Raw genomic sequence first — 27,632 nt, 5'->3', positions numbered from 1 at the left:
ACACTGGGAGAGACCGAGGAAGGTCTAAAGGACCGTCAGTGCCACACCCCGGGCCAGGTGGGAGATGGAGGTAAGGGAGAAGGTAGAGTTCCTGGAACAGAGGTCACCAGGGCCCAGTTAGGCGGTCCATCCTAGGACGGGGAGCAGAGTGGGGGGCAGCAGAGATGAGTGCTGGCCTGTGCTGCCTGCAAGTCTCTGCTGCCCCCTGCTGGTTTCAGCGACATTGCTCTGGCATGACAAATCAGAAATGGGAGCCACCTGCTTTGCCTTAAGCCATACTTCATTCTCTGCCCCACCCCCACCAAGACCTCAGAGGCTGCCCCCAGGGCCAGCGGAGGCTGCAGTAGTCTTGCCTGTGACCTTATTGGCACAGTCCAGCAGGGCAGTGTGAATGTCCTTGGCACAGGTAATCTGGGCTTTGATGACAGCCAGGTACTGAGGATAGGGCAAGCTGTCTGGCTGCACTGCATCTGGCTTGGTGGCCGTGGGTACCAGCGTCGGAGAGTGCTTGGCGCTGTCGCAGCTCTGTGAAAGGCATTCGTGGGCCAGGCGCTATGGGAAGGAAAACAGCAACAGCATCACTTGCAGGGAGCTGTGAGCATCCCACCGCTCAATCTGGGACTAACCTGATGCTGGGCTCTGGGGCTGCGGTCAGGGTCCGGCCTTGCCAGCCTCTTGCTGGATCATCTGGGGCATGTGGCTACTTCTCACTGAGCCTCAGTGACTAAGGATTTTTGCTGTTGAGTCACAGACTTGCTATGTGGACAAGGCTGGCCTCAAACTTTTTACCTACCACTTTATCCTCCTGAGAGCTGGGATTACAACTATACACAACCCGGCAGAGACAGATGGCTCTGCAGGAAAGCCACTTGCTGCCAGGCCAGAAGGACTGGGTTCTATTTCCCCAGAACTCACATATCAGAAGGAAAAAAAAAAAAAAAAAAACACCTTCCAAAAGACATCTGACCTCTGAATGTTCACAAGCATGCCTTGCCCACAATAAAGCATAAGACTTTAAAAAAACCATCAAGTGTAACACCATGCTCAGTTCCTTAATGGGCCACCTCTCGTCTGGTGAGAATGGATAGCAGACATGTGCGCAAGTAAAGGGGCCACACTGCTTCAAGTGCTAACTCCCTTGATGGCACCTGCACCTGGTGGCTGTCCTCTCCCTTCCCCTAGGAGCAGTACTCTGTCCTGGTTCCTTTCCAAGGCTGCCACCCTCCCCGCTGCTCAGACCCTCCCAGACCCTCCTCTACCCTGGGGCCACACCCCTGCTCCCAGACCCTCCTCTACCCTGGGGCCACACCCCTGCTCCCAGACCCTCCTCTACCCTGGGGCCACACCCCTGCTCCCAGCCTCCCACCCTCCCCCCAAACTGCTCTTCCTGTGTCCTTGACAGAGCTGACTCCCTTGATAGTAGTCTCCCTAATCTAGCTAAAGAAAGAGAAGTCCATGAACTGTTCTTTGTGCCTGACTGCAGTGTCCTTCCCAGGCTAGACAGTGCTTGCCAAGGCCAGAGAACCCTGATAAGAGCCAGGCATAGGGCTACACGCCTGGACTCCCTCCCAGCAACAGGGAGGAGGGTCTGGCTAGCGCTCTCTCTCTCTCTCTCTCTCTCTCTCTCTCTCTCTCTCTCTCTCTCTCTCTCTCTCTCTCTCTCTCACACGCACGCAAAGCTGAGTGGCCAGGGTTGGATTCTGCAGGGGTGTACCTGGGTCATGGTACTCACCTGCCATGTGGCAAATGAGCTCACATCACCATGCCGGACCATGGACCTGGCTTTTGTTCTTGTGCCCTCTTTAGGGGGTGAACAGCTCCAGAAATCATCTAACGCCTTTCCTAATCCTACCCGTAGCTCTGGCCCTCACCCTGGACAGCCTGCAGTAGTCAATTAGTCTGACGGCCTGGCAAAGCCTGCAAGCTTCTATCTGTCCCTCCTCCCTCTTCACAGCTCCGCCACAACTGCCTCCTTGGGCTCCCTCGTCCAGTCTCAGCCCTTCTTTTGTGCTTTGGTTTGGTTTCTTGAGACAGGGTTTCTCTGTGTAGCCTGCACCACCACCGTCTGACTCAGCAGGCCCTTCATGTCCTAAAAAGATGGATCCCAGATATTCCTCACTGAAAACCCTCCTTACAGGGCTGGAGAGATGGCTCAGTGGTTAAGAGCATTGCCTGCTCTTCCAGAGGTCCTGAGTTCAATTCCCAGGAACCACACGGTGGCTTCCAGCCACCCATAATGAGATCTGGTGTGCAGGGATACATGTTGTCTTGTATATACAATAAATATTAGAAATGAAAGGAAAAAACAAAAGACAGAACCCTCTATCACTTCCCAGCGCACTTGGGTTATATCCAGAGTCTACTGAGGAGCTAGCCAGTTAGGCTGGGCTGGCTAGCTACTGAGCCTCAGAGATCCAGTTATCTCCATCTCCCCTGCACTGGATTATAGGGATGTACTGCCATGCCCAGCCTTTTGTGTGGGTGTTAGGAATCAAACTTTGGTCCTTATTATTGCTTTCAGAGAAATACTTCCCAACTCCACTTCCGCCACAGTGTTGCTCGCCACATCCCCCACGGACCTGACCTATGCGCCATGCCTGCTTCTCTGCCTTCCCATTCAGGTCTCCTGGGTTTTGCCCTAAACCAATCAGCCAAAGTTAGAGCCTGAAGCTCACGCTCACATCACAGGCCCCAGTGCCCTCTGGTCAGGCCATGTCCTTGCTGCTCCTCCAGCTGGACTGAGCTGTCCCTCTTGGGTCTTGTATTTGTCACCCCACTGAACCAGAAGCCCGGAGAGGGCAAGGATCAGGACAGACATATCTCCTGAGACGTGACTGATGAGTTACTGACCGACTGAGGGTTCAAGGCTGGGTATGCTAGTGCACCTGGCATCATGGCACACTCGGAATTTGGAGGCAGGAGGATCGTTCCAAGTTCAAGGCCTGCCTGGTCTATAGGCTAGTGTCAGAAGAGCCTGTACTACTGAGTGACACCATTCCAAAACAGCTTAAAAACAGTGTCCTTAACCAGGTGATAGTGAAACACCCCTTTAATCCCAGCGCTCAGGAGGTAGAGGTAAGTGGGTCTCTGTGAGTTCAAGGCCAGCCTGGTTCTACAGAGTGAGTTTCAGGACAGCCAAGGCTGTTACACAGAGAAACCCTGTCTTGAAAAACCAACCAACGAACCAAAAGAAAAATGTTCTTGTGAGGAATTAAGCAGAGCTTGGTCACAAGAGTATCTAGAAAGTTCCTTACCAAGCAGAGTTCCAGCTGATCACAGAGAGCATAAAACTCCTCCAGACATTTGTCAAATCGCTGTATGGGTCCATCACTGCTCTTTCTACAACCAAGGAGAAAAAAAAGGCTGTGTGAGGAATGCTTTCTAATCTCTGGGACACCAGCATCAGTATATGACTAATCAAGTGATCACCAAGAAATCAACTCCCCCCGCCCCGGGGGATACAGGCAGAGTTTGAAAAGGACGGGGGAGGGGGGGCAGTGGGAGAGGCTTTACTCACTGTCCATTGTCAATGTTAGTGTTCTGAATCAGGTTCTGGGCCGCAACCTTCATCAAAGTCTAGTTTGAAAAGGATAATGAGAGAAAAGTAACATGCAGGAGATCAAGTCCCACAAGGAGGTTCTACACTCTTGAGATCCACTTCTCTACCGGTATTGTCTTAGAGCTGGAATCCTCTGAAATTCTCACCAGTAACTTCCCAGGCATAACATACCCTTTACCCAAACAGCACAGCCGGCCTAGTGCACGGCGTTAACGACCAGAGCTGTTTCTCCATTCACTCACTCCCACTCCACACCTCCTGTGCTTTTCCAGACAGGGTTTCTCTGTGTAGCCCTGGCTGTCCTGGAACTCGCCCTGTAGCCCAGGCTGGCCTCGAACTCACGGAGACCCGCCCGCCTCTGGCTCCCGAGCGCGGCCCGCCACGGCCGGACAGGGCGTCGCTTTGGTCAGGCGCACACACACCCAGGGCGAATCTTACTTCTACGATCTGTGTCGCTCAGCACGTAGCCCGCCAAGCCCGCTGGTTCCTCACCTGCAGACTCTCCTTGAGCTGCGGGATGAGCATCTTGTAGCGCTGCACAGGGTCGAAGTCCTGCTGCTGCTGCTGCAGGAGCCCGCTCTGGCCGGGTCCCACCAGCTGCGTCGGCTGCGGCTGCGGCTGGGGACCGGGGCCGCCGGCAGAGCCGGGCCCTGACACTCCCGCCGCCGAGGACCCCGCCGAAGCCTGCGGCTGGGGCGCAGCCATCTTCCTCAGGGCGAACACCGGACGTACGTCACGAGCGCGTCTGCGGCTGCTCCTCGGCGGAGCGCCGGCCTCGTCTGCTGGTTGGCGCCGCCTCCCCGGCCCGCCAGCCAATGAGAGGAGAGGATGTGTGTTCGCCTGGGCCGTCTTCAAACCCAAGGCCGGGACTGGGACATTTTCTCACCAATCGTAAGAGCTGTTCCCTCACAGCCCCGCCCACCGCCCGCAGCCTGCCAATCGCAGCGCGAGGCCGGCCGCGCTGTTTCCCCGAAGGCCTTGCGGCCCGAGGCTACCTGTCCGGGTCGGCGGCGCGTCGGAGGCTGTCGGAGCGGCCGCGGCGAGCCTGTGTCCGCCGCTGCCCGCGCTCTTGCTTGAGTCTCCCCCGAGCCCTGCTCGCCGCGCCCCCTCATCCCGCCTTGCCCCGCGGAGCCCCGGCGCCCAGCCGAGCCCGTCCTCGGATCCGGCGCCTCTGGAAGTCGGCACGCCCCTCAGCGTCGGCCCGCTGCCAGCGAGGACGCCGTCCGCGCCGCCGTCGCCCGGTCGCGATGGCGCCCACCATCCAGACGCAGGCCCAGCGGGAGGATGGCCACAGGTAGGCTGGCTCCGTCGTGCGGCGCGCACCCCTGGCGAAGGGGCGGCCCGGCCCGGCCCCGGCCCCGGCCCCCACCTTGGGGAGTCTCGGGGAGGGAGGGGCCCATGCCCGCCCCGTCAGTGCAGCTCCGAGCGTCCGGCTCCATTCGCTACAGCATCGCTCCTTCCGAAACTGGGGGAGCCGCCTTCCCCACCTGTCAAACCCTTGACATGCGTCTCTTTCTCACCCCTCCCCAGGCCCAATTCCCACCGGACCCTGCCTGAGAGGTGAGCCCCACTACGTTTCCCGGGAGGGGGACATGGGCGCTGGCAGCATTGGCAGGGCGGGTGGGGGCCGTTTCCTGCGCTGTACTCGTGAAGTGGCCCACAATGACCTCAAACTCGTTATCTCGGTGCCTGAGCCTCCTGGGTGCCCAGCAGCAGAGGCCTAGTTTACCAATACATAAATAAATAAATAAAAAATCATGAGCGCACTCTTTAGCTGTGTGTTGCAGTCAAGACATCTTCCCTTCCACCATACAGGTATAGGTCTGAGAGGTTACACTCAGGTCCTCAGGCGTGACAGCAGATGCCTTCTCGCTGGTCCGTCCTGTCAGCCTGAGACAGTTGTTTTAAAAATTATCATTCCTATTTTTTTTTTTCCCCCTCGAGTCAGGGTTTGTGTAGCGGTCCTGGCTATCCTGGAATTCACTTAGTAGATCAGGCTGGCCTAGAACTTGAGATCCACCTGCCTCTGCCTCCCGAGTGCTGGGGTTAAAGCCGTGTGCCACCGCTGCCTAGCATTTGAGGCAGTTTCACTCTGTGTCCCTGACTGGCCTGGAACTCACTATGTAAGCCATCACTAGCCTAAACTCTCAGTGATCTACTTCACAGGTACAGGGGTCAAAGGCCTGTGCCACCAACCCCAGCTGTTTGTTATATTTTCCATTAGGTGTATGTGCACATTTGTGACACCTCTGTCTATACAGGCCACAGGTGTCGGATCCCCCGGATCTGGAGTTATAGGTGGTTGTCAGTAGTCTGATGTGGGTTCTAGGAACCAAACTTGGGTCTGATACAGGATAAGTAATCCCCCTTTACTGCCAAGTCATGTGTGCAGGCCTGTCAGGCCTAATTCTGAGCCACTGCTTCCCTAGGTCTGGAGTAGTCTGCCGAGTCAAATACTGCAATAGCCTTCCCGACATCCCATTTGACCCTAAGTTCATCACCTACCCCTTTGACCAGAACAGGTAAGACTGAGCTCAAGGATGGAGCAACTACTAAAAAATAGTTCACTGAAGGTAAGGGCTCCTTATTTCATTGCATCTTCCTTCCTTGTGCCAGCATATAGGAGGTGCTCAATAAATACTAACAGATAAAGCAGCATGCAGTATCCTTCTGAGAAGCTGCCAATGCTTGGAACACTGCTTACTGAGTTCTCCATGAGGTTTAGCGTCTGGAGGGGAGGATGTGGAGGGTAAGGGTGGATCAGGAAATTATAACAGGCATGTTTTCCCACCCAGGTTTGTTCAGTACAAAGCAACTTCCTTGGAGAAACAACACAAACATGACCTTCTGACTGAGCCTGACCTGGGGGTCACCATTGACCTCATCAATCCCGACACCTACCGCATTGATCCCAATGGTGTGTGGGGAGGCAGGGAGGGTCTGCTGTAGGCCTGCAATCCCAGGCCTGGGCATCCCTCACAGTCCTGCCCTCAATCCTTAGTTCTCCTGGATCCAGCTGATGAGAAGCTTTTGGAAGAGGAAATTCAGGCTCCCACCAGCTCTAAGAGGTGAGGTGGTGCCAGGTCCTGGGTGGGCTCTGCCGAGCGCGGAACCCTGAGGTACCTGGTCTTCTACTCCAGATCCCAGCAGCATGCGAAGGTGGTGCCATGGATGCGGAAGACAGAGTATATCTCCACTGAGTTCAACAGATACGGTATTTCCAATGAGAAGCCTGAGGTCAAGTAAGTAACAGGCAGGCAGGAAGGGAAGGGGGCCAAACTGTAGAGATGCCCAGAGGCCCCTAATGACTCTCCTCACTCCTAGGATTGGGGTTTCTGTAAAGCAGCAGTTCACAGAGGAAGAAATATACAAAGACAGGGACAGCCAGATCACGGCTATTGAGAAGACTTTTGAAGATGCTCAGAAATCGGTAACTGTGGGAATGGGATAAAAGCAAAAGTAGGGCTTGGGTTCTTCTTCTTTCTCACCCTTTTTGTTCTACCAGATCTCCCAGCATTACAGCAAGCCCCGAGTGACACCGGTGGAGGTCATGCCTGTCTTCCCAGATTTCAAGGTCAGGCTTGGGTAGGAGGCAGGGGCAATCTCCTGTGCCTATCCAGCCCACACTCACCAGTGTCTTCTGTTTCCCAGATGTGGATCAACCCATGTGCTCAGGTCATTTTTGACTCAGACCCAGCCCCTAAGGACACGAGTGGAGCAGCTGCATTAGAGATGATGTCCCAGGCCATGATCAGGTCAGTGGCCCTGCTTCTTGTTGCCTCTCCCCCATCTGGGTGTGTCTGAGATACAGTATGACCCTGTTGTCCAGGCTGACCTCTGACTCCTGGCATTCCTCTGGGATGCTGAATTTACAGGCATGTGTCACCATACCCAGCTATGGTTTTATTCTTCTTTTTCTTTGTTGTTTTTCAAGACAGGGTTTCTCTGTACCTTGGGAGACTGTCCTGGAACTTGCTCGGACCAGGCTGGCCTCGAACTCAGAATCTGCCTGCCTCTGTCTCAAGTGCTGGGATTAAAGGCGTGCACCTACACCGCCCACTTTGTTACTTCTTTGCCTTTAATCTTTATTCTCTTCTCCCCACAACCAGGGGCATGATGGATGAGGAAGGGAACCAGTTTGTGGCTTATTTCCTGCCTGTGGAAGAGACACTGAAGAAACGAAAACGGGACCAGGAGGAAGAGATGGACTATGCACCAGATGATGTGTAAGGGTTAAGTTTTGGGAATTCAGTATGTCCCCTTTACTCCTCAGGAGCAAATGGGTTGACTCTGACCTTCCACCTCAGGTATGACTACAAAATTGCTCGGGAATACAACTGGAATGTGAAGAACAAAGCCAGTAAGGGCTATGAGGAGAACTATTTCTTCATCTTCCGAGAGGGCGATGGGGTTTACTACAATGAGCTGGAGACCAGGTACTCAGCACTGTTTTACTAATTTGGTTCTGTATTTACTTACTTTTATTTTTTAGTTTTTCAAGACCTGGAATTCACTCTGTAGACCATTGGTCTCAAACTCAGAGATCCACCTGCCTCTGCCTCCCCAGTGTTGGGACTAAAGGTGTGCCACTACTATTCTTCTGGCCCCGAGGTCATTATATGCCTAAGAATTTGCTGGATGGATGTATTCGTGAGAGCAGGAGCCTGCTTATGAATGTGGGCTTGACCTGACTCTGGTTCTAATACCATAAACCAGAAAGGAAATCTTTACATGGTCATTTGTCTCACTCATGCTAGGCAAGTGCCCTGCTATTAAGATCCATCCCTTGTCTCAACGGTTTTGTGTTCAGTGGAGGCAAAAAAAAAAAAAAAAAAAAAAAAAAAAAAAAGAAAAGAAAAGAAAAAAGAAAAAACCAAATTTGCTACTTTCTTGTTTAAGAGTTGGGTAAAGGGCCTTGGGACCTTGGGAAATTACTTAGCAGTGAAGAGCACTGGCTGTTCTTCCAGAGGACCCTTGTTCACATCCCAGCTCTCACAGGAGCTAACTACTGCCTGCCTGTTAATGCTAGTTGCCAGGAGAATCTGGTGCCCTCTTCTGGCTCCTGAGGGCACTGCATACATGGCATATGTATACATGCAGGCAAAACACCCATTCACTTAAAAAAAAAATTAAAGCAAAAAACTTAACATTGGGTAAATCAAATCACAGACATTAATTCCCCATAGTTCTCATGTTCATTGTATGTATACTCTGTACTCTGGTATGCTCTGGGCCAAACATTGATAGGGAACCTGGGGTCAAGTGAGACTGTCTTTAACAGAATCTTCCCCCTTCTGCAACTGTCCACTGCAGGGTCCGTCTTAGTAAGCGTCGGGCTAAGGCTGGGGTTCAGTCAGGTACCAACGCCCTGCTTGTGGTCAAACACCGTGACATGAATGAGAAGGAATTAGAAGCTCAGGTAACAAGTTCTCCTGGCCTAGGACCCCGCCGGGAGGCTAGTGGTGGGTAAGGATAGGGTCAGAGGTATGACAGAACACCCTCCATCTCTTCCCAATTCATTGGTTCTAGGAGGCACGAAAGGCCCAGCTGGAAAACCACGAACCAGAGGAAGAGGAGGAGGAGGAGATGGAGGCTGAAGAGAAAGAAGCTGGGGGCTCAGGTAAAGGACTGGTCACACCCTGGGAGCTCTGGGAAGGCAGGCAATGGGGACCTCACCTGCCCCTGCTTCCTCGCAGATGAGGAACACGAGAAAGGCAGCAGCAGTGAAAAGGAAGGCAGCGAGGATGAGCGCTCTGGCAGCGAGAGTGACCGGGAGGAGGGCGACAGGGATGAGGCTAGCGACAAGAGTGGCAGCGGCGAGGATGAGAGCAGCGAGGATGAAGCTCGTGCTGCCCGGGACAAGGAAGAGATTTTCGGTAGCGACGCTGATTCAGAAGATGATGCCGACTCTGATGACGAGGACAGAGGGCAGGCCCATAGGGGCAGTGACAATGACTCGGACAGCGGCAGTGATGGGGGTGGCCAGCGGAGCCGCAGCCAGAGCCGGAGCCGGAGCGCCAGCCCTTTCCCCAGTGGCAGTGAGCACTCAGCCCAGGAGGATGGCAGTGAAGCTGCAGCTTCTGATTCCAGTGAGGCTGAGAGTGACAGTGACTGAGCCTCAAGGCCTTCTGAAGCCAGCTCTTGCAGATACCATTAGGGCAGGGAAGCACTTTTCTAGCTGTTTTGTGAGCCCTTTGTTTATCCCCACCCCTCGAGTCTTTGCTGTTAATAAAGATAACTTCTCTTGACTTCAGCTCCTAGGGCTTCTGTTCCTCTGCATCCCCTTCAGCCCATCACTAACCACCCCCAGGTGCTCCATGACCTCCACTTGAAGCACAAAAGCAAGGGCCCATGGACTTCCCAAGAAATGCATTGCAACAAAAATCAGAATGTTTGGTTTTGTTTTGTTTTTTTTTTTTTCCAAAATAAGCCCAGACCATTAACAATTGAAACTCCAACAAATAAGTCTTCTCCAACAGCGAGAAAATGTACAGTTACTCAAAGCTGATTCTGCCAGTGGGGCTGGGGACAGAAGTGGGTAGGGTAGGGTGAAACCATGGAGGGGGGTGGGGGAGGAGGAGGCTCAGGGTCCTGCCTGTCAGAGTGGGGCCGCCTGCGTCCTGCACTCTGCTGTCAGGTGGGGGGCAAGCTCTCACCTCCCTCTGGGGGAGGGTATCCCTCACCACCTGCCAGTGCCAAGCAGGGTCAGTCACCCTGATGGGAAGTGAACAAGACAAGACTAGACCAGCTCGTGGAGGTGAGGGTCCCATGAGAGGGAAACCTGCTTGTTTTAAACAGGTGGCCTCTCACCCCACTTCCCAGTTAGTGGGAGGGGCCAGAGAAGCCTGGGAGTTAGAGGGGAATGAGCAAAGGCACAGAAACCTGGAGGGCCGGGGTGGGGACTTGCATAGGTTGATGAGTGTGCAAGAGGTACATAAATACACCTGACACCCCGCCCAGCCCGGCACTGGGAGAGGTGGTGGGGACCACAGGCAGGTCCCCATTGCCACTCTACCCCCTGGCTTCTCCCTCCCTGGGCTCAGAGCTGGGGAGGGCCACAGACCAGGAGGCAGGGGCAAGGTCTGGGGAACGGGCTGATAGTGCAGGGAAGGCTGTGGTTTTTTTTTCTTTTTTTTTTTCCTTTTTTTTTTTTTTTTTTTTGGTTTTTTGTTTTTTCCCAACATTTTGTATCTTTAATAACATACACAATGGTTACCAGCCATATTCATAACAAAAGTTATTCATAAAATGTATCTAAAAATAACATTTTTTTCCTTTTCGTGTGAAAAGCTTGAGAATGTCCCAATGAGGGTGTAGGTTGAGAAGGGGAGTCTGGAATAGGGAACCCTGGCTTCCCCACAGGCCGAACCCCCCAAATTCCCTCCCTCCACCTGGGCCCCAGCACCAGCCCTCATCAGTAATGGGGCAGAGGGTCTGTGTGACTCAGGCTGGGCCGCACCTCGGGGTTATGATATAGTGTTCCACTTACATGAGGTCATGACATAACGGGGGTTGGGGAAGGCTGACAGAAAGAGGGGATAGGCAAGAAAACAAAAACCCAATAATCCCCTTTCCCTGGTTTCTACCCACAAGTCTTTTGCCAACAGACCTGGGGAGCAGAGAAGGGTTACGTTGGTGGGGGAAGGGGACATTAAGGCAACGGACTTCCTGACCTCACTGCGGGCCGGGGCTGCCCACCTTCAACCTCTGCATCTGGGAGCCAGGGCTGGGATGGGGAAGGGCAAGGGGGTCTGGAGGAGGGGGCTCTGCCCTCTCCTCTCATAAAGTTCAGGCTCCCCCTGCCACTGTCCTGGCTCAGAGAGAGGCCTGGGGATTCTAAAAATGAGAGGGAATGATCAGAGAAAAACCGTTAAGAACTATATAAATATGTATCTTAAATAGGCCTAACAAATTAATTGTAGAGAACCTCTGATGAACAGGGCAAGAAGAGGGGGGAGGAAGGTGGTGACTGCCCTGGGGAACGGTAGGAATGGCGAAGGGCAGGGACAAGGGGAGAGCTCTTCTCCAGTGACATACTGGCTGTCCACACTGCTTCCCCCACCGTCATGTTTCTGGAGGGCAGGCTGCACAAGGTGGTGGTCAGTCTGTCTCTAAGGAAGTCTGCTCTCTCGGGGAAGGACAGGTGTCAGCAGTTTAGAGGCAGGGGTGGGGGGTTCGGGAGGGAAGGAGTAGACAGTCTGGCCAGTCCTTGCCCCTTGCCCCTGGCTGCCCTCTCTGACCCCCGGCCTAAGCTGAGATCCCTCAATGGGCCTGGGAGTGAGCAAGGCGTGTGCCAATGTTAAACAAAAGTTAAGAGGATGAGTAGAAAAATATCAGAATGTATAGCTGCGCCAGCCCACCCTCTCGCTGCCGAGAAGAAGCCTGTTGGGGGATGGCCCCCGCCCGCCGCCCAGGGAGCCTATGGGTGCGCTGGGCTGTGGGTCCCGTCAGATGGTGGAGGTTTTGTCTGTCCCATCTGTGGTGAGAAAGGGAGGAAGGGAGGAAGATCAGGAGCTGGTGGGAGGCCTGAGGACAGGCACTCACACAGCCTGTCATCCCAGGCAGGCCCTCCCTGGAGTCTGGCCTCCCCTCGGGACCCTCAGGATGGCTCCAAGTTGCTGGGTTCAGAGCTGGAGATGCTGGGTAGGTGGGAGCTAGGTCAGGGAAAGAGGAAATGCTCACCACCCAAGGCGTGTTCTGTCATGCTCAGACACAGAGACTCCAGGGTGGGATTGATCTCCAGGTCAGGCCCAGGTACCGGGCAGTCTGTGTGGGAGAGAAGAGAATGATGGTGGTGAGGGGAAGCCAAACAGAAGGCAGAGGGAAGGCATGGGAGACAGAGAATGCTCGCATAGGCCCGGGGCCAAGAGATAAAGAGCTCAGAAAGCATGTATACACAGGGCTGGAAGACATGGCCAGGAAGAGCAAACCCAGGCCTAGGAGTGTCGCAAAGAAGGCAGAGAGACAGCCAAGGTAGGGGTTTGGCAAGGCAGGAAGGGCCAGACTTTTCAGACAGAGGAAGTGATGTGAAGCCGAGGGAGCGTTCCTGGAGGCCACACACGGGTTTTGACTATTACGGACATGGATTCCAAGTTGCCTTGGGCAGTTTGGGCACCTGCCCCAGACACTGGGCAGCTTTCTGCTGACTGATGGCCCACCCTCTGTGCTTGGTGTAAAAGCTAAGCTAAAGCCCTTCCTGTGCCCACTTGGACTTATTCCTCCAGACAAGATGTAAGACAAGATGTAAGCCAGGCAGGCTCAACAGGTACCCTGAATAGGACAGCAGCCACGGAGCCTATCCTCAAAGCACTTCTCAAAAGGGCCTCCTATTTAGCATCCGCAGGAGAGCTCAAGTCTCACACTGCTAAGCACTTTATCTCATCTCAGGACACCTGAGATTTGAGCCGTACTCCTAGGGTCTGACTCCTGCCTCAAGCCTCTTCTTTCACCCCCAGCCACCCTGAGGTTAATCCTAGGGAGACCATGGCCATCTCTTTAAACCCGAACACTCTTTGAGGCTGACTGGTGGCTGGTGAGGTGAGAACAAACTTGCGCAGCCTGCCCGTGAGTGTCAGGGAGGCCTCCACCAACACGTGCAGGAAGGCTGCCTGCCAGGCCAACACCCTGGCTGGGACAATCCCCACCGTTTGCACATGTAGCACATCCATTCATTCAACATCATTTACACAATATATGCTCCTAGTGTGCCAAGCCCTGCCCTGGATGAACACACTCTCTGGCACCACAGATGGAGGCCTACAGTATTTCATCAATTCAGAAACTTCACTGGCTACAAAGTTTCTGAGTGCAAGAGCCTAGATCACCTGCAAATCTGAGACCTGTCCAGAGCTGTCCACTGAAGCCAGCTTCTTGTCACAGATGCCATGCCTAGGCCACACATGTAGGAATAAGCCCAGCCAGGAGCCACTCTCCCTTGTCCAGTAACAAGGGACCCAGAGCTAGCATACCTTTGATCTGCCACCTGCCACTCAACCCTCCTGACTTCTGACCTCTAGGCTGGTGTGAGCAAAAGAGAAAAAGCCCACCTTCACCACAGAACCCTCACTAAGAGGTAGAGTCATTGGTTCCAGCAGTCACTAGCCTCTGACAGAAAAGGTGGGCTGACAGGGAAGAGAGCCCCAATAGTCTTAATAGACATAGAAGGAAAGGCCTCCCTAAAGACACAGGGAGATGGGAGAAGGCACACACCCTGCAGAGACCTACTACAAACCCAGATGGAAGAGTGGATGAGACCCGGATGAGGAGAGCACTGAGGAGGTTGGCAAGGACAAATGCCAGAGCCGGGCACCTCACCTGGAGGGAACATGAGAATAGCCTGCGGTGATGAGTGGACTGGGAGCGAGTGAGTACGCTGCACAGAGCTACGGCTCTGGCTGGGCATGCTGTTACTGCCTCCAGGGTTGGCAAACCACAGGTTCTGCACAGAACACGGGGAGAAAGTGTCAGGGTGAGTGGGAGAGACTCAAGAGGCCCAAGAGCTGAGGCCCAAGACACACATCCCAGCAACTGCCACCCCAACCCCAGAAGCACTTGGGACTTCCATATCAGCGAGCTCACCTGTCGGCCCTGACCCCCAAGACTGGGGCTGGTAAGGGCATGTCGAGGAGAGACACCCCCAATGCCTGACGGGCTCAGAAGGCCCATCCTGCCAGGTGGGAGGGCCCGAGGAGGCATTGGGAACTGCCGCTGGGTCCGCCGGGCCACACCCATCCCCACAGAGCCAGCTATGGGGAGCGAGTTGGAGCCAAATGCCCAGCTGTTAGAGAACAGAGGGCAGGGTGTTAGCTTAGGCAGAAGGGCACACATCTTTTATCCTTCCCTCAACGCTAGTGAGTAGGACAAAACACCAATCTGCTCTTAGCAAGGATTCCCTGACAATGTCCTGTAGCCTAGATTCCTGTATCCTCTTGCTCCAAGATGGATTTGGGGAGCACAGAGTTTCCTTGCTGTGCCCTCAAAGCAGTTCTCCAAACCTCACCTCTCAATGATTTTGTGTTGTCTGGTGTTGAGAAGGTACCTCAGGGCCTTCTGCATATAGTTGAGGAGACAGGCACAGGAGCAGGGTCTACTCCACAGACGAGCTGGGTTTGGGCCACCTCAACACCCTCCTGCTCTTTCTTTTCTGTGGTGGTGGGATAGAAGCCAGGACCCCAGCCCAGAAGGCAGCTTCTCTGTATACAATGCCCCAGCCCTTGCACACTTGTTCAATCAGACTAGCTGCCTTTCTTTGCTCTCTCTTCCCCAAGTCAGGGCACACTCCCCATAGCTCTTTCTCTTTGGAACAGAGAGCTGCTAACAAAGTATACAATGGATCCACAAGATGGCTCAGCAGGTAAAGGTGCTTGCCACAAAGACTGAAGGACCTGAGTTTGACCCCCCTCCCCCCACGAACCCAGACAGGGTAAGAGAACTGACTCCTAAGCTGTCCTGTGATCCTCACATGTGCACCATGGCATGTACTTGCACACACACACACAAATAAATGCTGAAAAAGAGTACTGTGCTGTGACCTTCCTCTCCCTCTAGTAGCTTCAAAGCAAGTTCATGGTTCTATCCAGGACCTACTTCTATGTTCTGCAGCATATAAGCTAGATCATGTGGCATAAATCTGGTCATCTCCCTGAAAATCTGTTAAGAGCCAGAACCCCACTTTATTCTCCAGATTTGAAAGGAAAGCTCCCTCTCCATCCCCTCAAAGTTCCATTGTTGGGGCCTATTGGCCATGATGATACATCTCCCCTAATGAGCCTCTCTGAACTGAGGACCTATCTCCCTCTTCTGGGTCCCACCTCTTAAGAGCTTTTTCTGAAGGGTAATCAAATGTCAGCACCTTTCCATCCCGCCAGTCATAGAAATCTACTCGCCTCCACCTTCTGAGTGCTGGGATTAAACTCCTGTGCTACCACACCCATCCTTTTTCTCCCTTCTTCCCTCCGTTTTTTTTGAGACAGGGTTTCTATGCAGCCCTGGTATCCTTGAACTCAAGAGATACAATTGCCTCTGCCTCCCAAGTGCTGGGATTAAAGGCGACCCACCACACCTGGCCTTCTTTTTTCTCTTTTCTGTTGTACATCATCATGATTTTCTAGAAGCTCTGTACTGGGTGATTTGAGTACATATAGCCAGGGGCCCATTCCAAAACACAATCACCCTTTTAGGCACCCACATGGCAATTCCACGGGGCTAGGGAGGTGTCCACCTACCCTTTTTGCTGTCTGTAGTTCTGCATGTCCAGTGCAGCCTTGCGCGGAAACGTTCGGAGGAGTTTCAGCACTTGCTGCTTCCAGGACAGCAGCCGCTTCTTCTGTGTCTCTGTGAAAGCCTAGAATGGGGGAGGAGGATGCTGGACAGAGGACCATGCCTACAGGCTAGCTGGGGGAGACAGGTATGCAGTGGTAACTCAGTGCAGTCATCTCTCCCTGTGAGCATGAACAAGGAACCCTGAACCAGCAGGAGTGTTTCGTGAGGTGACTTGAGGAAACTTGGACTCCAAGCACTAACACTGAGAATAAGTGGGAGGTGGCCACTTGCCACAGGGTATGTACAGAAGCTGAGAAGCCTTTGAAGGCAATACTGGAGAGGACAGGCTGGAACCTGGGCCCCGATGCACTGTGGGCTCAGAAAGAGTAGAGCAGTTTCTTTCCCTCTTGCAAGCCCTACTGAAGGTCTTACCTCGTGAGTCAGGCACTTTTCGATGAGCTGGAGGTAACTGGTGATGTTCTCCTCGTCTGGTCGGGACACCAGCAACTGGGTGCATACTGAGGAACATGGGAAAGGGCAGAACTTAGTCCCAACACAACCTTTATCAGACTGCAGCCTTCCCAGTACTAGCTGGTGGGTGCAGAAGGACAAGAAACTTGGGCTCATGAGGAATTCCTGGGCTTTGAAGGAAAGGACTAGTTCCATCAGTCCAGAAAGATCTGCAGGAAGAGGCCTAGCTCTACCCAGTTTCAGCTACTTTCAGGTTCATTCAATTCTAGGGTCTTTAGGCACTGGCTGCTCTCACCTTTGCCCATCACCCGTGTAAACTGGCTGGGGATGTCTCCGTCGGCGACGGGAGCTGGGGCTGGCTCACTGCTATCAGAGGGAGCTGGAGCTGGTGGAGGAGGATAGTTCTCTGCAGCTGGAGGGTCCTTGGCCTCAGTGCCCTTGTCTGTTCCAGGGTGGGTGAGGGGAGGCTCAGCACCTGGCAGTAGCGGCTCCCCACGACCCCCATCCTTGGCAGTAGGGGTGGCCTGAAGGACACTGTAGGCCTTGATTGGGGTGATGATGATCTGCTGCAGCTCCTGCAGAGCATTCCGCAGATTGCCACCTTCCAGCACATCCTGCAAGGGAGGATGTAGCCAGGTCAGGCACAGACCTCATGGTGGCACAGAAAGATGGCTACACAACTGTGCTCAGATGAGGCTCAGAGGTTCCAGCACAGAGGTCAGATCAGGGAAATTCTGGCTCATCAGCCAGGGAAACTAAGACAGCAAGGGAGGAGGGAAAACAAAACAAAACAAAACAAAACAGGAGGTAGTGGGGAAAGGAGAAGAGGAAGATAAATGGAAGCAGAGGCAAGATCAAGTGGAGGAAAAAGTCAAATGGAAAGATCACCCCCAAAATAAAAACCTATCAGGTGTAATGTTAAAAGATGGAGACATTCTGGAATCACAATCAGGGCAGGGAGGAAAGAGAAGAGGAGAGTGCAGGAAGGAGCCTCTCGGGCAGCACCAAGTGAGCCCTTTGATGACAACTTGCTCAAGGTCTCTGGAATCCAGCTGTCCATGGCTGAGGCCACCAGAGGTCAGACTGCAGAAATGAGGCGGTCTAGGCAGCTGCCAACAAGGCTGACCCAAAGCCTTCCACTTGCCTGTACACTAGGCCTTGGAGATGAGGATATCAGGTCCTCACCTTCTCTAAGGACTTGAGGACGCTCTGTCTCTCACGAAGCTTCTGGATGCTCAGTGCTATCTTGTGCCGGGCACCTTTGGTGACATTCTGTGATGAGGATAGAAGGAGACAGACAGGAAGCTGGATAAAGGTGAGGTACACAGGGGTGTCCCAACAGAGACCAGGGACAGAGGAAGCTTGACGGCAGGAACAGCAAGCACCCAATGGTGCTGGCCCAACACCTACCCAGTGGTCCCTCAGATTTACCTGCGACTCTAGGTGCTGCTCTGTTAGAGTCATCATCTCTTCGTAGCTCATCTGTGAGAACAAAGCAGCATACTTGTGCAAGCGGAGGCTCTTGAGCCACGAGGGCACGTCTGTGTAAGAGGGAGCGGAGATCAGGAGATGAATACTGGTGAAGGGGTGGGGGTGGGGAAGAGATCAGGCATAAGCCACCAGCAGCCTTTGAAACTACAGTGAGTTGGGAGAGGTTGGGTCCAAAAGCTGCCTCTACCTGCCTAGTGAGGCCCTTTCAGACAGTCTTCCCCAGGAGGACTTCTGACCCACTGAGAGCTGCCAGGATGGCCCCCATGATTTAATCTCATCTATCAATTATCTTGAGCTCTGGCTGGCTGTGAGGGAGGGGCTGTGAGGGAGGGGCTTCAGACCTGTTCCCTTCCTGAGGTGGCAGCTACAAGCAATTTTCTGTCCTTCCAGCCCAGCCCAAGTCCTGAAGAAGGGTTCTGGCACTGTCCTCTGAATGTACCTTTCATCCCGCTGCCATCCTCCTGGAAAGTGTTCCGGCTGGAGCCCTGCTCCTCCGTCTGCTCACTGCCAGAGGAGGCCACACTGCTCTGTGGCGAGAGGGGTGCGTGGTCGGGCGTGGTGAAGGCAGCCCGGGCCCCAAGCTCCTCTGGACTCGGCCACTCACCAGGGGCCTGGGGGCTTGTAGGGATGAGTGACATGGAGCGCTTCAGTGGGCTAGGGTGGATTTGGCAGGGGAGACCTGGCCAGAAAAGGAAAAGCAAGGTCAGTTTGGGAGATTTGAGCATAAAAAAGACCATGGTCCGCTCAATCCTGTAATCCTCCAAGGGGAAGGGAAGGAGCCAAGGGGTCCCAAGAGCATCTGTCTACAGGTACTGTTCAACCTCCCGCCCCAACACCCAACTTCTCACTCCTTTGCTCACACTCTCATCCAAACACCAGTGGCTGTGGATGGAATTGCCATGCCTAACTGGATTATTCCCTTCATTCTTACCCCCTTGCCTTACAGCAGCCATGCTGATTATTTTCAGGGGTAGGGGCTTTTTAGAGATCAGTTCTTAACTTTGCAGCCAAGTTGGCCTTAAACTCAGTGACCTTTCTATGGGTTGGGGTTATAAGCATATACCACCATACTCAACTAGACACCAACACTTCCAAATTTGCAAGTTTGACCTGTTTAGATCCTGGTGGCTTTCTTCATGCTGACAACAAAATCTGCACTATACAGATCTCACTATACAGCTCTGGCTGACCACACCTCATGACCCTCCTGCCTTAGTCTCTCATGTATTGGGATTATAGGTGGGTACTTTCACTCCTAGTTAATGAACTGCTTCTCTAACATCTCTGTGACTGGGCCCTATATCTCCATTTTTTTTCCTGGACTGAATCCAGACTGACCAGCTAAGAGGCCTGATAACTCAGGATCTGAAGTCAGTACCCTCTTCCCCAAACATGTCACGCTCTGTCCACTCCATTTCTGAGGTTAGCAAAGGGCTCCAAGTTGATTCTCTAGACAGTGCAGTATCCTCTGAACACCTTTTCACTGCCTTTTCCCTGCCCTAGTACTGCTTCACCGTCCTTTTCTGCCTCTGCCTCTGCGACTTGCTCAAGCACCTCCTTTTGGCTACTGCAAGCCAAGAACCTGTACTGGTCTGTAGACTTAGGAAGGAGAACAATCTGGCCCATTCGTGTTTGCACCCCAGGCTCATGCGCAGGATGCAACACACAGGAGCCTTCCAACTGAGTTTCATAAATGACAAATGAATGCTAATAGGGCCTGTGAGCTCAGCACAGGGAATCCAGAAGTTCCTGTGGCCGCCTAGAGAGAAACAGACAAAGTCAAAAAGCCTGGTTAGGTGAGGACAAGGCCAGGAAGCTGGGCTTTTTTGTCTCAGTTCCCACAGGGATTAGGACAGAAGAGTACAGCATGGGTCTCTGCAAGAGTGACCTCCCACCCAGAAGTAGGACACCCTGGCACAGACCCCAAAGCACATTCTGCTAAAATCTGTGACAATATTTGATGCTTTTAACCAGAAAGTTACCCAAGGGAGAAGACACCGACTGCCCCCACTACACACAGATAGTGTCAGACTCTGCTATTGCCCAGGGTCTGTTGGAGTCCGCTACTCAGGGCTCCTTCCAAGTTTCTGGACACTGTGGACTCTGGCTTCTGCCCCATTTTGGGGCCTCTTGGAAGAAGATGGCACTCTGGGCCCCAGAGCTGGGAAACCCTCAATACAGGCCTTTGTGCCTGCCTTGGTGCTCCTGGCTACCTCCTTCCTCCCTTCTCAGCCAAGAAGTGGGCTGGTGAGACTGAGAGGGCAGGAAGTGACCCCGACTGGAGTGACCATGCAGACCCTGAGGAGCCCTGCTTGGCCTGCACTGGGGTGGAGGCTGGCCACTGCCTGAGGATTATAAAAACAGGAATGCAGGCTGCAGATCCATGGCCTCATACTCTCCAAGAAATCCTGGTCTGTCCTTGGCAGTACACCAAACTCACCCTGCCTGCCCTCCCAGGCCAATCTTTGCTTCCCACTCAAAAATATTTTAATGGTTTCCTGCTTCCTGCAACTGACTGGTGTCCAAAAGTTTCATTTTATCCTTCAAAGCCTCAAGCAGTAGCCTTAAAAATCTGACTTCAAATTGTAACTCTACTCTCTCTGAAATCAGTGCTCCTTGGACAGGATTTTGTCTCTTTGTCCATATGAAATACTCAATAGACACAAGTTAGCATAGCATGCACCCATATGATCACTGGAAGAATCTTAAGACCTGCTGTACGCTGATGCTCTACTGAGCACCATCATGCCTTTCCATCACGGTGTGGCTTCTACATAGAATGTCTCATTCTTTTCTCTTTTGGTCCAAGTTGCCTGGAGTACTAGAGCTGTAGCTCAGTGGTAGAACCTTATCTAGTATAGTATAGTCAAGATTCTGAGTTCAACTCCTAATGTGGCCAAAAGGAAAGGAAAAACAAAAGAGTCTAATAAGGTTCTGAACTAGGGAGCACAGTGGGTGAGGGGTAGTCACGGCATGGTCATCTTCAGGAAGAGGCTGTGCAGTATAGGTATTTAGACTCTGGATTTAATTCTGACATCATCTTGGGCAGATGCCTTCTGAGCCTAAGCCGAATTTTAGAGTTTATATTTATGAAGTCCTCAGAATAGCTCCTAGGAAAGTGTAAGTACTTCCTAGTCAGAACACATAATATAGACTCCAAACCTGGTACAGGAAGTGTGGTAGTCCAAAGCTAGAACACAAATCCAAAGTGAACAGGATTGCTAACGTTCCCTGGAAATTCCTGGAGTCCTCTATCTTCCCTGGCCTACTTTAACCAGTGCCTACTGAAAGAGACTGACCACCTAAGGCTTAATTGTGAGCACTCACCTTAATTAGGTCATGTCACTCATCATGGCTTAGAAAAGCCAGTGCCTTATACTGTTCATCACAGCTAACACTTTTAAAGGCACCTCAGTACCAGCTCCTGTTCTACCCAACCTCTGGGCTTAACTGGCTAGTAGACAGCACTGGTCAGAGGCAGCTGTGGTCCAGACTGCTCAAGTCTGAACCTTGGCCCATTCCACTACTTGTTCTACATATGATCTCACTCTTTGCATTCTACTGTCCTCATTTGTAAAATCATAGGCCTAATGGTGTGTAAGGAGGCTTAACGGAGACTGTATTTGTAATAGTGCTACTGGCACCAACGTTCAACTCTAAACAGCACATGCTCTGCAGTGTCAAATTTACAGACACACTTCTCATGTTGGAAGCTAAGACCAGAGACCAAAAGCCCGAGTGAGCTAAAGAGACCTCAGGTGATGGTATCCATCTCTGCCTGGGGTCTTCAGAAGCCAGTCAGTATCAGAAGTGTTGACAGAGCTGGAGATGGCTCAGTGGTTAACAGCACATAATAGCTCACAACCATCTGCAACTCTTGTTCCAGGGAACTCTCTTCTGACACTGTATGCACACGGTACACAGACAAGCTGGCAAAACACCCACCCACCCATAAAAACAAAACAGGAAAGAAACGCTGCGAGGGCCCAGGGGCTCATGTGTAAGCATAGCTCCTCAGCTCTCGAACTGTCACTAGGAACACAGTCTTTTCTAGAGAAGCTAGAAATCTGATTTTTAAAATTTTGTATACTAAGTTTATTTAAAACCAAATCAAACGTGAGTTCCTAAGACATATCTATCTATAGGTCAGTCAGCTCTGAGAAGGCCAGTTCACCACTCTGTACCGCCTCCTTTATAACACTGAGGTCCAAAAGGGTAATGGGACTTGCAAAGGCCACAGAGCAAGAGAAGACAGCCCACATGGCTTTTCCAAGTAGGTACAGCCACCTAGGAAGGCAGATCTCACCTGGGTTTGCATTGCTCCCAACACTGTTGATGGCTGGCGGCACTGAGCTCGACGGGTGAAAAGGTACATGTCCGTTTTCCCGGGGTGGCTTGTCCTGCCAGCCTGGTCCTGCCTCTCCAGGGGCCAGCTCTGCAGGACCCCCCCATTCATCTGAGCCCTGGCGTGAATGGTAGGAGGGCTCTGGCCGGGTACGAAAACCACTAGCCAGCCGCTCCTCCAGGTGGCTCAACCAGAGGGCGAGCGCATTGCGGTCCTCCAGTGTGGTGGCTGGATGGATGAGGGCATAGGAAAGGAGTTGGCGGCTCTCCTCAATGAAGGCATTGCTCTCGATGGAGTAGGCCAGCACCTTCTGCAGAAGTCTCATGTACTCGGACTTGGCCTCTGTGTTGCCTGGCTGGAGCAGGGGCAGGTGGGATAGCAAGAGGGACACCACCTTCTCTTTGGACTCCTGTTGCCACTGGCTGACGATGGCTACAGCGGGAATAAGAATGAACATCAGGAACATGAGTAGATAGACACTACCAAAAACCTCAAAGCTCACGGTCTCTTCCTCAGCTCCAATCTCCTCTATTGTTCCCATGTATACCCTTGACAGTATGTCCCTCATAGAACTGAGATCAAGTGCATGCTCCCTGCTTCTAAAGCCATTTTTTCCTAGTTCTATCACTCCTGTCCTCAAAAACCTGCAGTTACCTCTAATCCAGTCAGGCACGTGGAAGCTCCTCCTACTACATGAAGATTTGTTCCTTTGCTGTATCTACTTGCCTGCCCCCATCGCCATACTTCCCTTCCACTATGAAACAGCTTCCTGCCTAAATTGAGAAGGTGGTGAAATACAAGTTAAAAGATTGTTCTTAGCCAGGTAGTAGTGGTGCACTTGCGAGGCAGAGACAGGTGGATCGGATCTCTGAGTCTAAGGCTAGCCTGATCTACAGAGCAAGTTCCAGGACAGCAAGTGCTACAGAGAAACTGCTCAAGAAACCTCTCCCAGTCACCCCTCCTCCCACCAAAAAGAGCTTGTTCTCTGGTATAAGATGGTCCAGATTCTTCACCAGTTAGATTTTAGGCAAGTCATCTTAAATCTCACTGAACAGTCGGTGGTGGTGCATGCCTTTAATCCCAGCACTCAGGAGACAGAGGCAGGCAGATCTCTGTGAGTTTGAGTCCACCCTGGTCTACAGAGCGAGTTCCAGGACAGGCTCCAAAGCCACAGAGAAACCCTGTCTCAAAACAAAATCTCACAGAACAATGATTTCCTTTATTTGCTTTTGGAGGTAAACTCTTTTATGTAGTCCAGGCTGTCCTTGAACCTCCTCCCAAAATATTACTACCTATAAAACTTCAGAGAAGATTATAGAACCTGATTCACTGTGTTGGTTCGAGATTCAATGAGCTAATAAGAAAAGTAAAGTGGGGGCAGGTGAGATGGCTCAGTGGGTAAAGAAAGGCACTTGTTTCCAAGCCTGAGTCTGATGAACTGAGTTTGATTCCTGGGAACCACACCCTAAAAGGGACCAGCTCCCCACCAGTTGTCTTCTGACCTCCATACTGACATGCTGTACACACCAGTATCCCCCAAATGGATAAATTATAAACAGATACTAAAAAGAATGGGATGTGGCCTTGACTCAAAGGTGCAAGTAAAGAGTTGCTGCATTTTTAACTGGTCTCTCTGCCACCAAGTGACAACCTCCAAATTGTCCTGTCCATACATGTGGGTTTATCTTCCTCAACCACACTCAAATCATATCAGTTTCTGTTTACAAGTTTACTATGGTAGCCTGCACCAGGATTCAACTCCAAGAACCCACAGCCTAACATCCACTTGTCATCAGCTACAGACTCAGCAGGGATGCCCATCCCACCTTCCTTGAAGCTCTCTACAACTGTGTTCATCCAAGCTTCCAGTTAGGCTGAGATTCAAGGATTCAGCTGCAATAACCTTTTTCCTAGCCAAATCCTATGTCTTCCTCTCCATCCCTAAACGTATGAACTCAGCCTGAAGCCTTAACTATGCTAAAAAGCAGTCAACCACTAAGGTACACCCTCATCCTTCTTTTTACTTTGCATTTTAAGATAGGACCTCACTAAATGACCCAGGCTAGCCTTGAACTCATTGTGTAACCCAAAGAGGCAATGAAGTAGCAATCCTCTTGTCTCAGTATTCCAATTAGCTGCTATTATAAGCCTGAATTAACAAGGCCCAGACTGGTTAGGCTGTGTGTGTGTGTGTGTGTGTGTGTGTGTGTGTGTGTGTGTGTGTGTGTGTGTGTGTGTCCATGTACCATAGTATACTCATGAAGGTCAGAAGACAACTTATAGGAGTTGATTCTCCCTATATATTGTGCAGGGGTCTCAGGCTCACCTGCAAGTGCCTTTACCAATTCTGTGAGCCTTGCTTGGTTATTTTAACATGACATACAAAAACAATACGAAATACTTCATAAATGTGAGTATCAACACCGCACAGAACTCATGTTTTCTCTGTATTGCTCCAATTTTAGCGTATGTTAAAAGTGAGCTCCAAATTGCACACTTTTTCCCCCTTTGAGACAGGGTTTCACTAGGTAGCTCAGGCCGGCCCCAAACTCTAAATTCTCTTGCCTCAGCTGCCTGATGCCCCACTGTGCCCAGCCTCAGCTCTACTGTATCTGTAAAGGGAACTCAGAATCACTCCTACTCAGTTTGGCTGCTAGGAACTAAATGAGACAGACCCCAGTTTAAATCAGATCTCAGGAAACTCTGTTTTTACTATTTATTACTAGTACTGTGGTTAGTTTGGTTTACTATGGTTTCTTCCTTTTCAAAAGTATACAAAAATTCTATAGGTATCAGCCAATCAGTCAGCCCAGGAAACAGAACAGGCTTTGGCCTCAGAAACCTAGATACTATCAGGCCTGATGGTGCAGGCCTATAATCCCTGTTCAAATTCAAGGCCCACCAGAGCTACAAGGTAAGTTTAAGAGTTCAAGGTTAGCCTTAGCAAGATCCTATCTCAAAAGAGAGAGAGAGAGAGAGAGAGAGAGAGAGAGAGAGAGAGGAAGGAGGAAGGACAAGAGGGAGCATACACTGGGGATGTGGCTCAGTGGTAGACAGCACATACCTGGCATATATGAGACCCCAGATTCAAGACTGGGGGAAAGAAGTCCTCTAGCCACAAGGCAGGATGGATACATAAAAACTAGCAAAGTTCTCCTCTGTACCTTTTGTCCTACTTCTGTGGCCTGGAATTCACATTAGTTTCTAATTCTACTTAAAACATGTAGCTCTTGGAACAAACCACAAAACTCACAACTCCTGGGACCTGGCCTGGCTTGCATATCCCTGCTCCATGCTTTCTTGGAGAGTTCCTGTTAAGTGCTGGGGAATTCATCCACTCAAAGCCATCAACTCACTTTATGACCACAGCATCAGCCCGAGAGTAACAGAGTAACAGAACTAGCATTACAGCAAGCACTCCTGAGGTCAGTGGTGGCTCATGCTAAGAACATGACTGCCATCCATCCTTACCTTATCCATTTTACTGTGCATATACACAGTAAGATTTGGGAAGCTGGCAAGGAACAAAGCTGAGAGCTAAGTTGCACGTCTTGCCCTGACAACTGTTAAGAAACTTATATTTTTTCATGTTATGTTATGTGCACAGTTCTGTCTGCACCATATGCATGCAATGCCTGTGGAGGCCAGAAGTGGATGTCAGAACCCCAGGTATTAGAGTTAAACCACCATGTGGGTGCTGGGAATAGACCTGGGCCCCTTGAAGAGCAGCCGGGGAGGAAACTGAGTCATTCCTCCAGGCTTACAGTGACTTTCTATATTCCAATGCCAACGCTCTCAGTCGTCACTCTTCTCATACTGTACCTGACACTCAAGGCTCCTTATGCCCACAAAACTCTTCCTCCAACCACTGCAACATTTAAAGGTCCAGCTGAAGTGGAGCAAGTTCTTCCACAAGTCAGGAAGCTGCTTTTTCCCAGCCTCTCACCTCCATTGGGCACTGGGTCACATAACTGATATCCCTCTTTTTTGAACCTACACTTCCTCAACTTTTCGTTCTTGATAAGAAAATATAGCATGAAGAAAAATGCAGTAATATTAAGGACAAAGTTAAAGGCCTTGCATTCCAGCTGTCAGAGCAACATGCTTCCTCCTCTGTAAAAGGAGTAGAGGGTTGCTGAGATCTGGGCTGCTCAGATTTAGGGAATGGTGTCTGTGAAGGATTAACAGTCTGCTTATAATAAATGTGCAGGATGTGGCTCAGTGATGGGTGTTTATCTCCATGCCAGTCCCTTCATCCTACCCCGTCTCCTCAATTGCTGTTGTTTAGGCCTTACAGTGTAGCCAGAGGCACCGAGGACAGAGAGAAGCCTTGTCTAAACTTTCCCCCACCCCCAGAGTACTGCCAGGACCCCAGGGCTACGGGATGCAGCTTCTCCTCTGGTACTGCCAGGGGACGTGACAGAATAGCCTCAAGGGTTGGGCTCAAAGAAGGACCTTGTTCTACTGCCCAGAAAGGAGAGAGTAGTTTCGGACCAATGAAGGCTGACCTTGGAGAAATGTGTGTGCATGTGCCTGAGTGGTGGTGGTGGGAAGGGCGGGCCTCCCAGGACTGGGAAGTATCAATGAGCACGGGAATGACTCCAAGGAATGTGCACAGCCTCAGGCCCCTTGGGGTGAGCCCAGCTGGGGCTACAGATGATGGGTGGGGATGAACTTCTAGTTCCCTGCCCAGATCAGAAAACTCTGGCCCAGAGTTAAGGTATAGCAGGGGCCCAATGAATACCTGCACAATTGAACCCAGATGGTCGTTGGTAGGCAGTGGTGTCTGTGTGTATAATGTGCCCTCTCTGAGATCTCATAATTTCAGTCATCCTGCCTTAAATTCTGGCAGAGCATATTCTGAAAATTCAAAAGGAAAAACCTGCCCGGGTAAAAAAATTTAAGCCAGGCAGTGGTGTTGCACACCTTTAATCCCAGCACTTGGGAGGCAGAGGCAATGGGATCTCTTAAGTGTAAGGCCAGCCTGGTCTACAGAGCAAGTTCCAGGACAGCCAGGGCTACAAAGCTCTGTCTCAAAAAAAAAAAAAAAAACCAAAAATCTATTTCTGTTTCCATGACTTAGTATATTGTAGCCATGGCCAGTCCTTTACATTCTCTGCATCTTGGTCATTTGTCTATGTAATACTGGCTGTAAAAGCCCCGAGGTCACAGGGTTGTAGTCAATGAAAGGGTGCAAAGCACCTGACATGAGCAGGTGATCTGTACTTAAACCCTCACCTCCACTGTTCCTGGGTAGTATCTTCCCCCAGGCTGTCTCAGGGGTGCTGAGCCAGTGGTTCACTTAGCAGAGAACATCTGGGACTCCCCCTTAAGATTCCCTACAGGGGTGGGGAATTTTACAAAATTATTTACCCAAAACAGACACAGGTCTGTTTTTAGAGTTAGAGGCACGATTTGTAGTGATGAAATTCTGGAGCTGGGTGAACAGGGGTTGGGAGACCCAGCAATGCTGGGATGCCAGCAGCTGCTCCTCTCTAGGCTGCA

General features: G+C 51.6%; 3 protein-coding genes across 3 annotated transcripts in view; 1 reads left to right on the top strand and 2 right to left on the bottom strand.

The window, feature by feature from the left end:
* Positions 1-262: 262 nt before the first annotated feature.
* Med29 (mediator complex subunit 29) lies at positions 263-4,264 on the bottom strand. Its single transcript, XM_051207630.1, has 4 exons — positions 4,052-4,264; positions 3,518-3,576; positions 3,255-3,339; positions 263-552 (listed from the first exon to the last, which is right to left on the bottom strand). The coding sequence occupies exons 1-4, from the start codon at positions 4,262-4,264 to the stop codon at positions 310-312; spliced, it is 600 nt and encodes a 199-aa protein (XP_051063587.1). The 3' UTR covers positions 263-309.
* A 427-nt stretch (positions 4,265-4,691) lies between these two features.
* Positions 4,692-9,807, top strand: Paf1 (PAF1 homolog, Paf1/RNA polymerase II complex component). The gene is made up of 14 exons (XM_051207628.1): positions 4,692-4,853; positions 5,090-5,119; positions 5,989-6,081; positions 6,355-6,476; positions 6,561-6,627; positions 6,700-6,801; positions 6,884-6,989; positions 7,065-7,133; positions 7,211-7,314; positions 7,669-7,785; positions 7,867-7,995; positions 8,873-8,978; positions 9,089-9,179; positions 9,256-9,807. Exons 1-14 carry the CDS (start codon positions 4,807-4,809, stop codon positions 9,672-9,674), a joined length of 1,602 nt encoding a protein of 533 aa, XP_051063585.1. The 5' UTR covers positions 4,692-4,806; the 3' UTR covers positions 9,675-9,807.
* Positions 9,808-11,882: 2,075 nt separating this feature from the next.
* The window catches only part of Samd4b (sterile alpha motif domain containing 4B), a 33,434-nt gene continuing 17,684 nt past the window's right edge, over positions 11,883-27,632 (bottom strand). The window contains exons 3-13 of the mRNA XM_051207626.1: positions 22,089-22,559; positions 18,222-18,461; positions 17,723-17,832; positions 17,477-17,563; positions 16,587-16,905; positions 16,253-16,338; positions 15,784-15,902; positions 14,138-14,336; positions 13,874-13,997; positions 12,242-12,325; positions 11,883-12,035 (exon numbers count right to left, since the gene is read on the bottom strand). Of these exons, the coding sequence (XP_051063583.1) occupies positions 12,007-12,035; positions 12,242-12,325; positions 13,874-13,997; positions 14,138-14,336; positions 15,784-15,902; positions 16,253-16,338; positions 16,587-16,905; positions 17,477-17,563; positions 17,723-17,832; positions 18,222-18,461; positions 22,089-22,559 (1,868 nt within the window). The 3' untranslated portion in view covers positions 11,883-12,006. The remainder of the gene's footprint in view (positions 12,036-12,241; positions 12,326-13,873; positions 13,998-14,137; positions 14,337-15,783; positions 15,903-16,252; positions 16,339-16,586; positions 16,906-17,476; positions 17,564-17,722; positions 17,833-18,221; positions 18,462-22,088; positions 22,560-27,632) is intronic.

This window comes from Phodopus roborovskii, unplaced genomic scaffold (genome assembly GCF_943737965.1).
Source record: "Phodopus roborovskii unplaced genomic scaffold, PHOROB, whole genome shotgun sequence".
NCBI lineage: Eukaryota > Metazoa > Chordata > Mammalia > Rodentia > Cricetidae > Phodopus > Phodopus roborovskii.
This window is presented reverse-complemented; position numbering and strand designations above follow the sequence as displayed.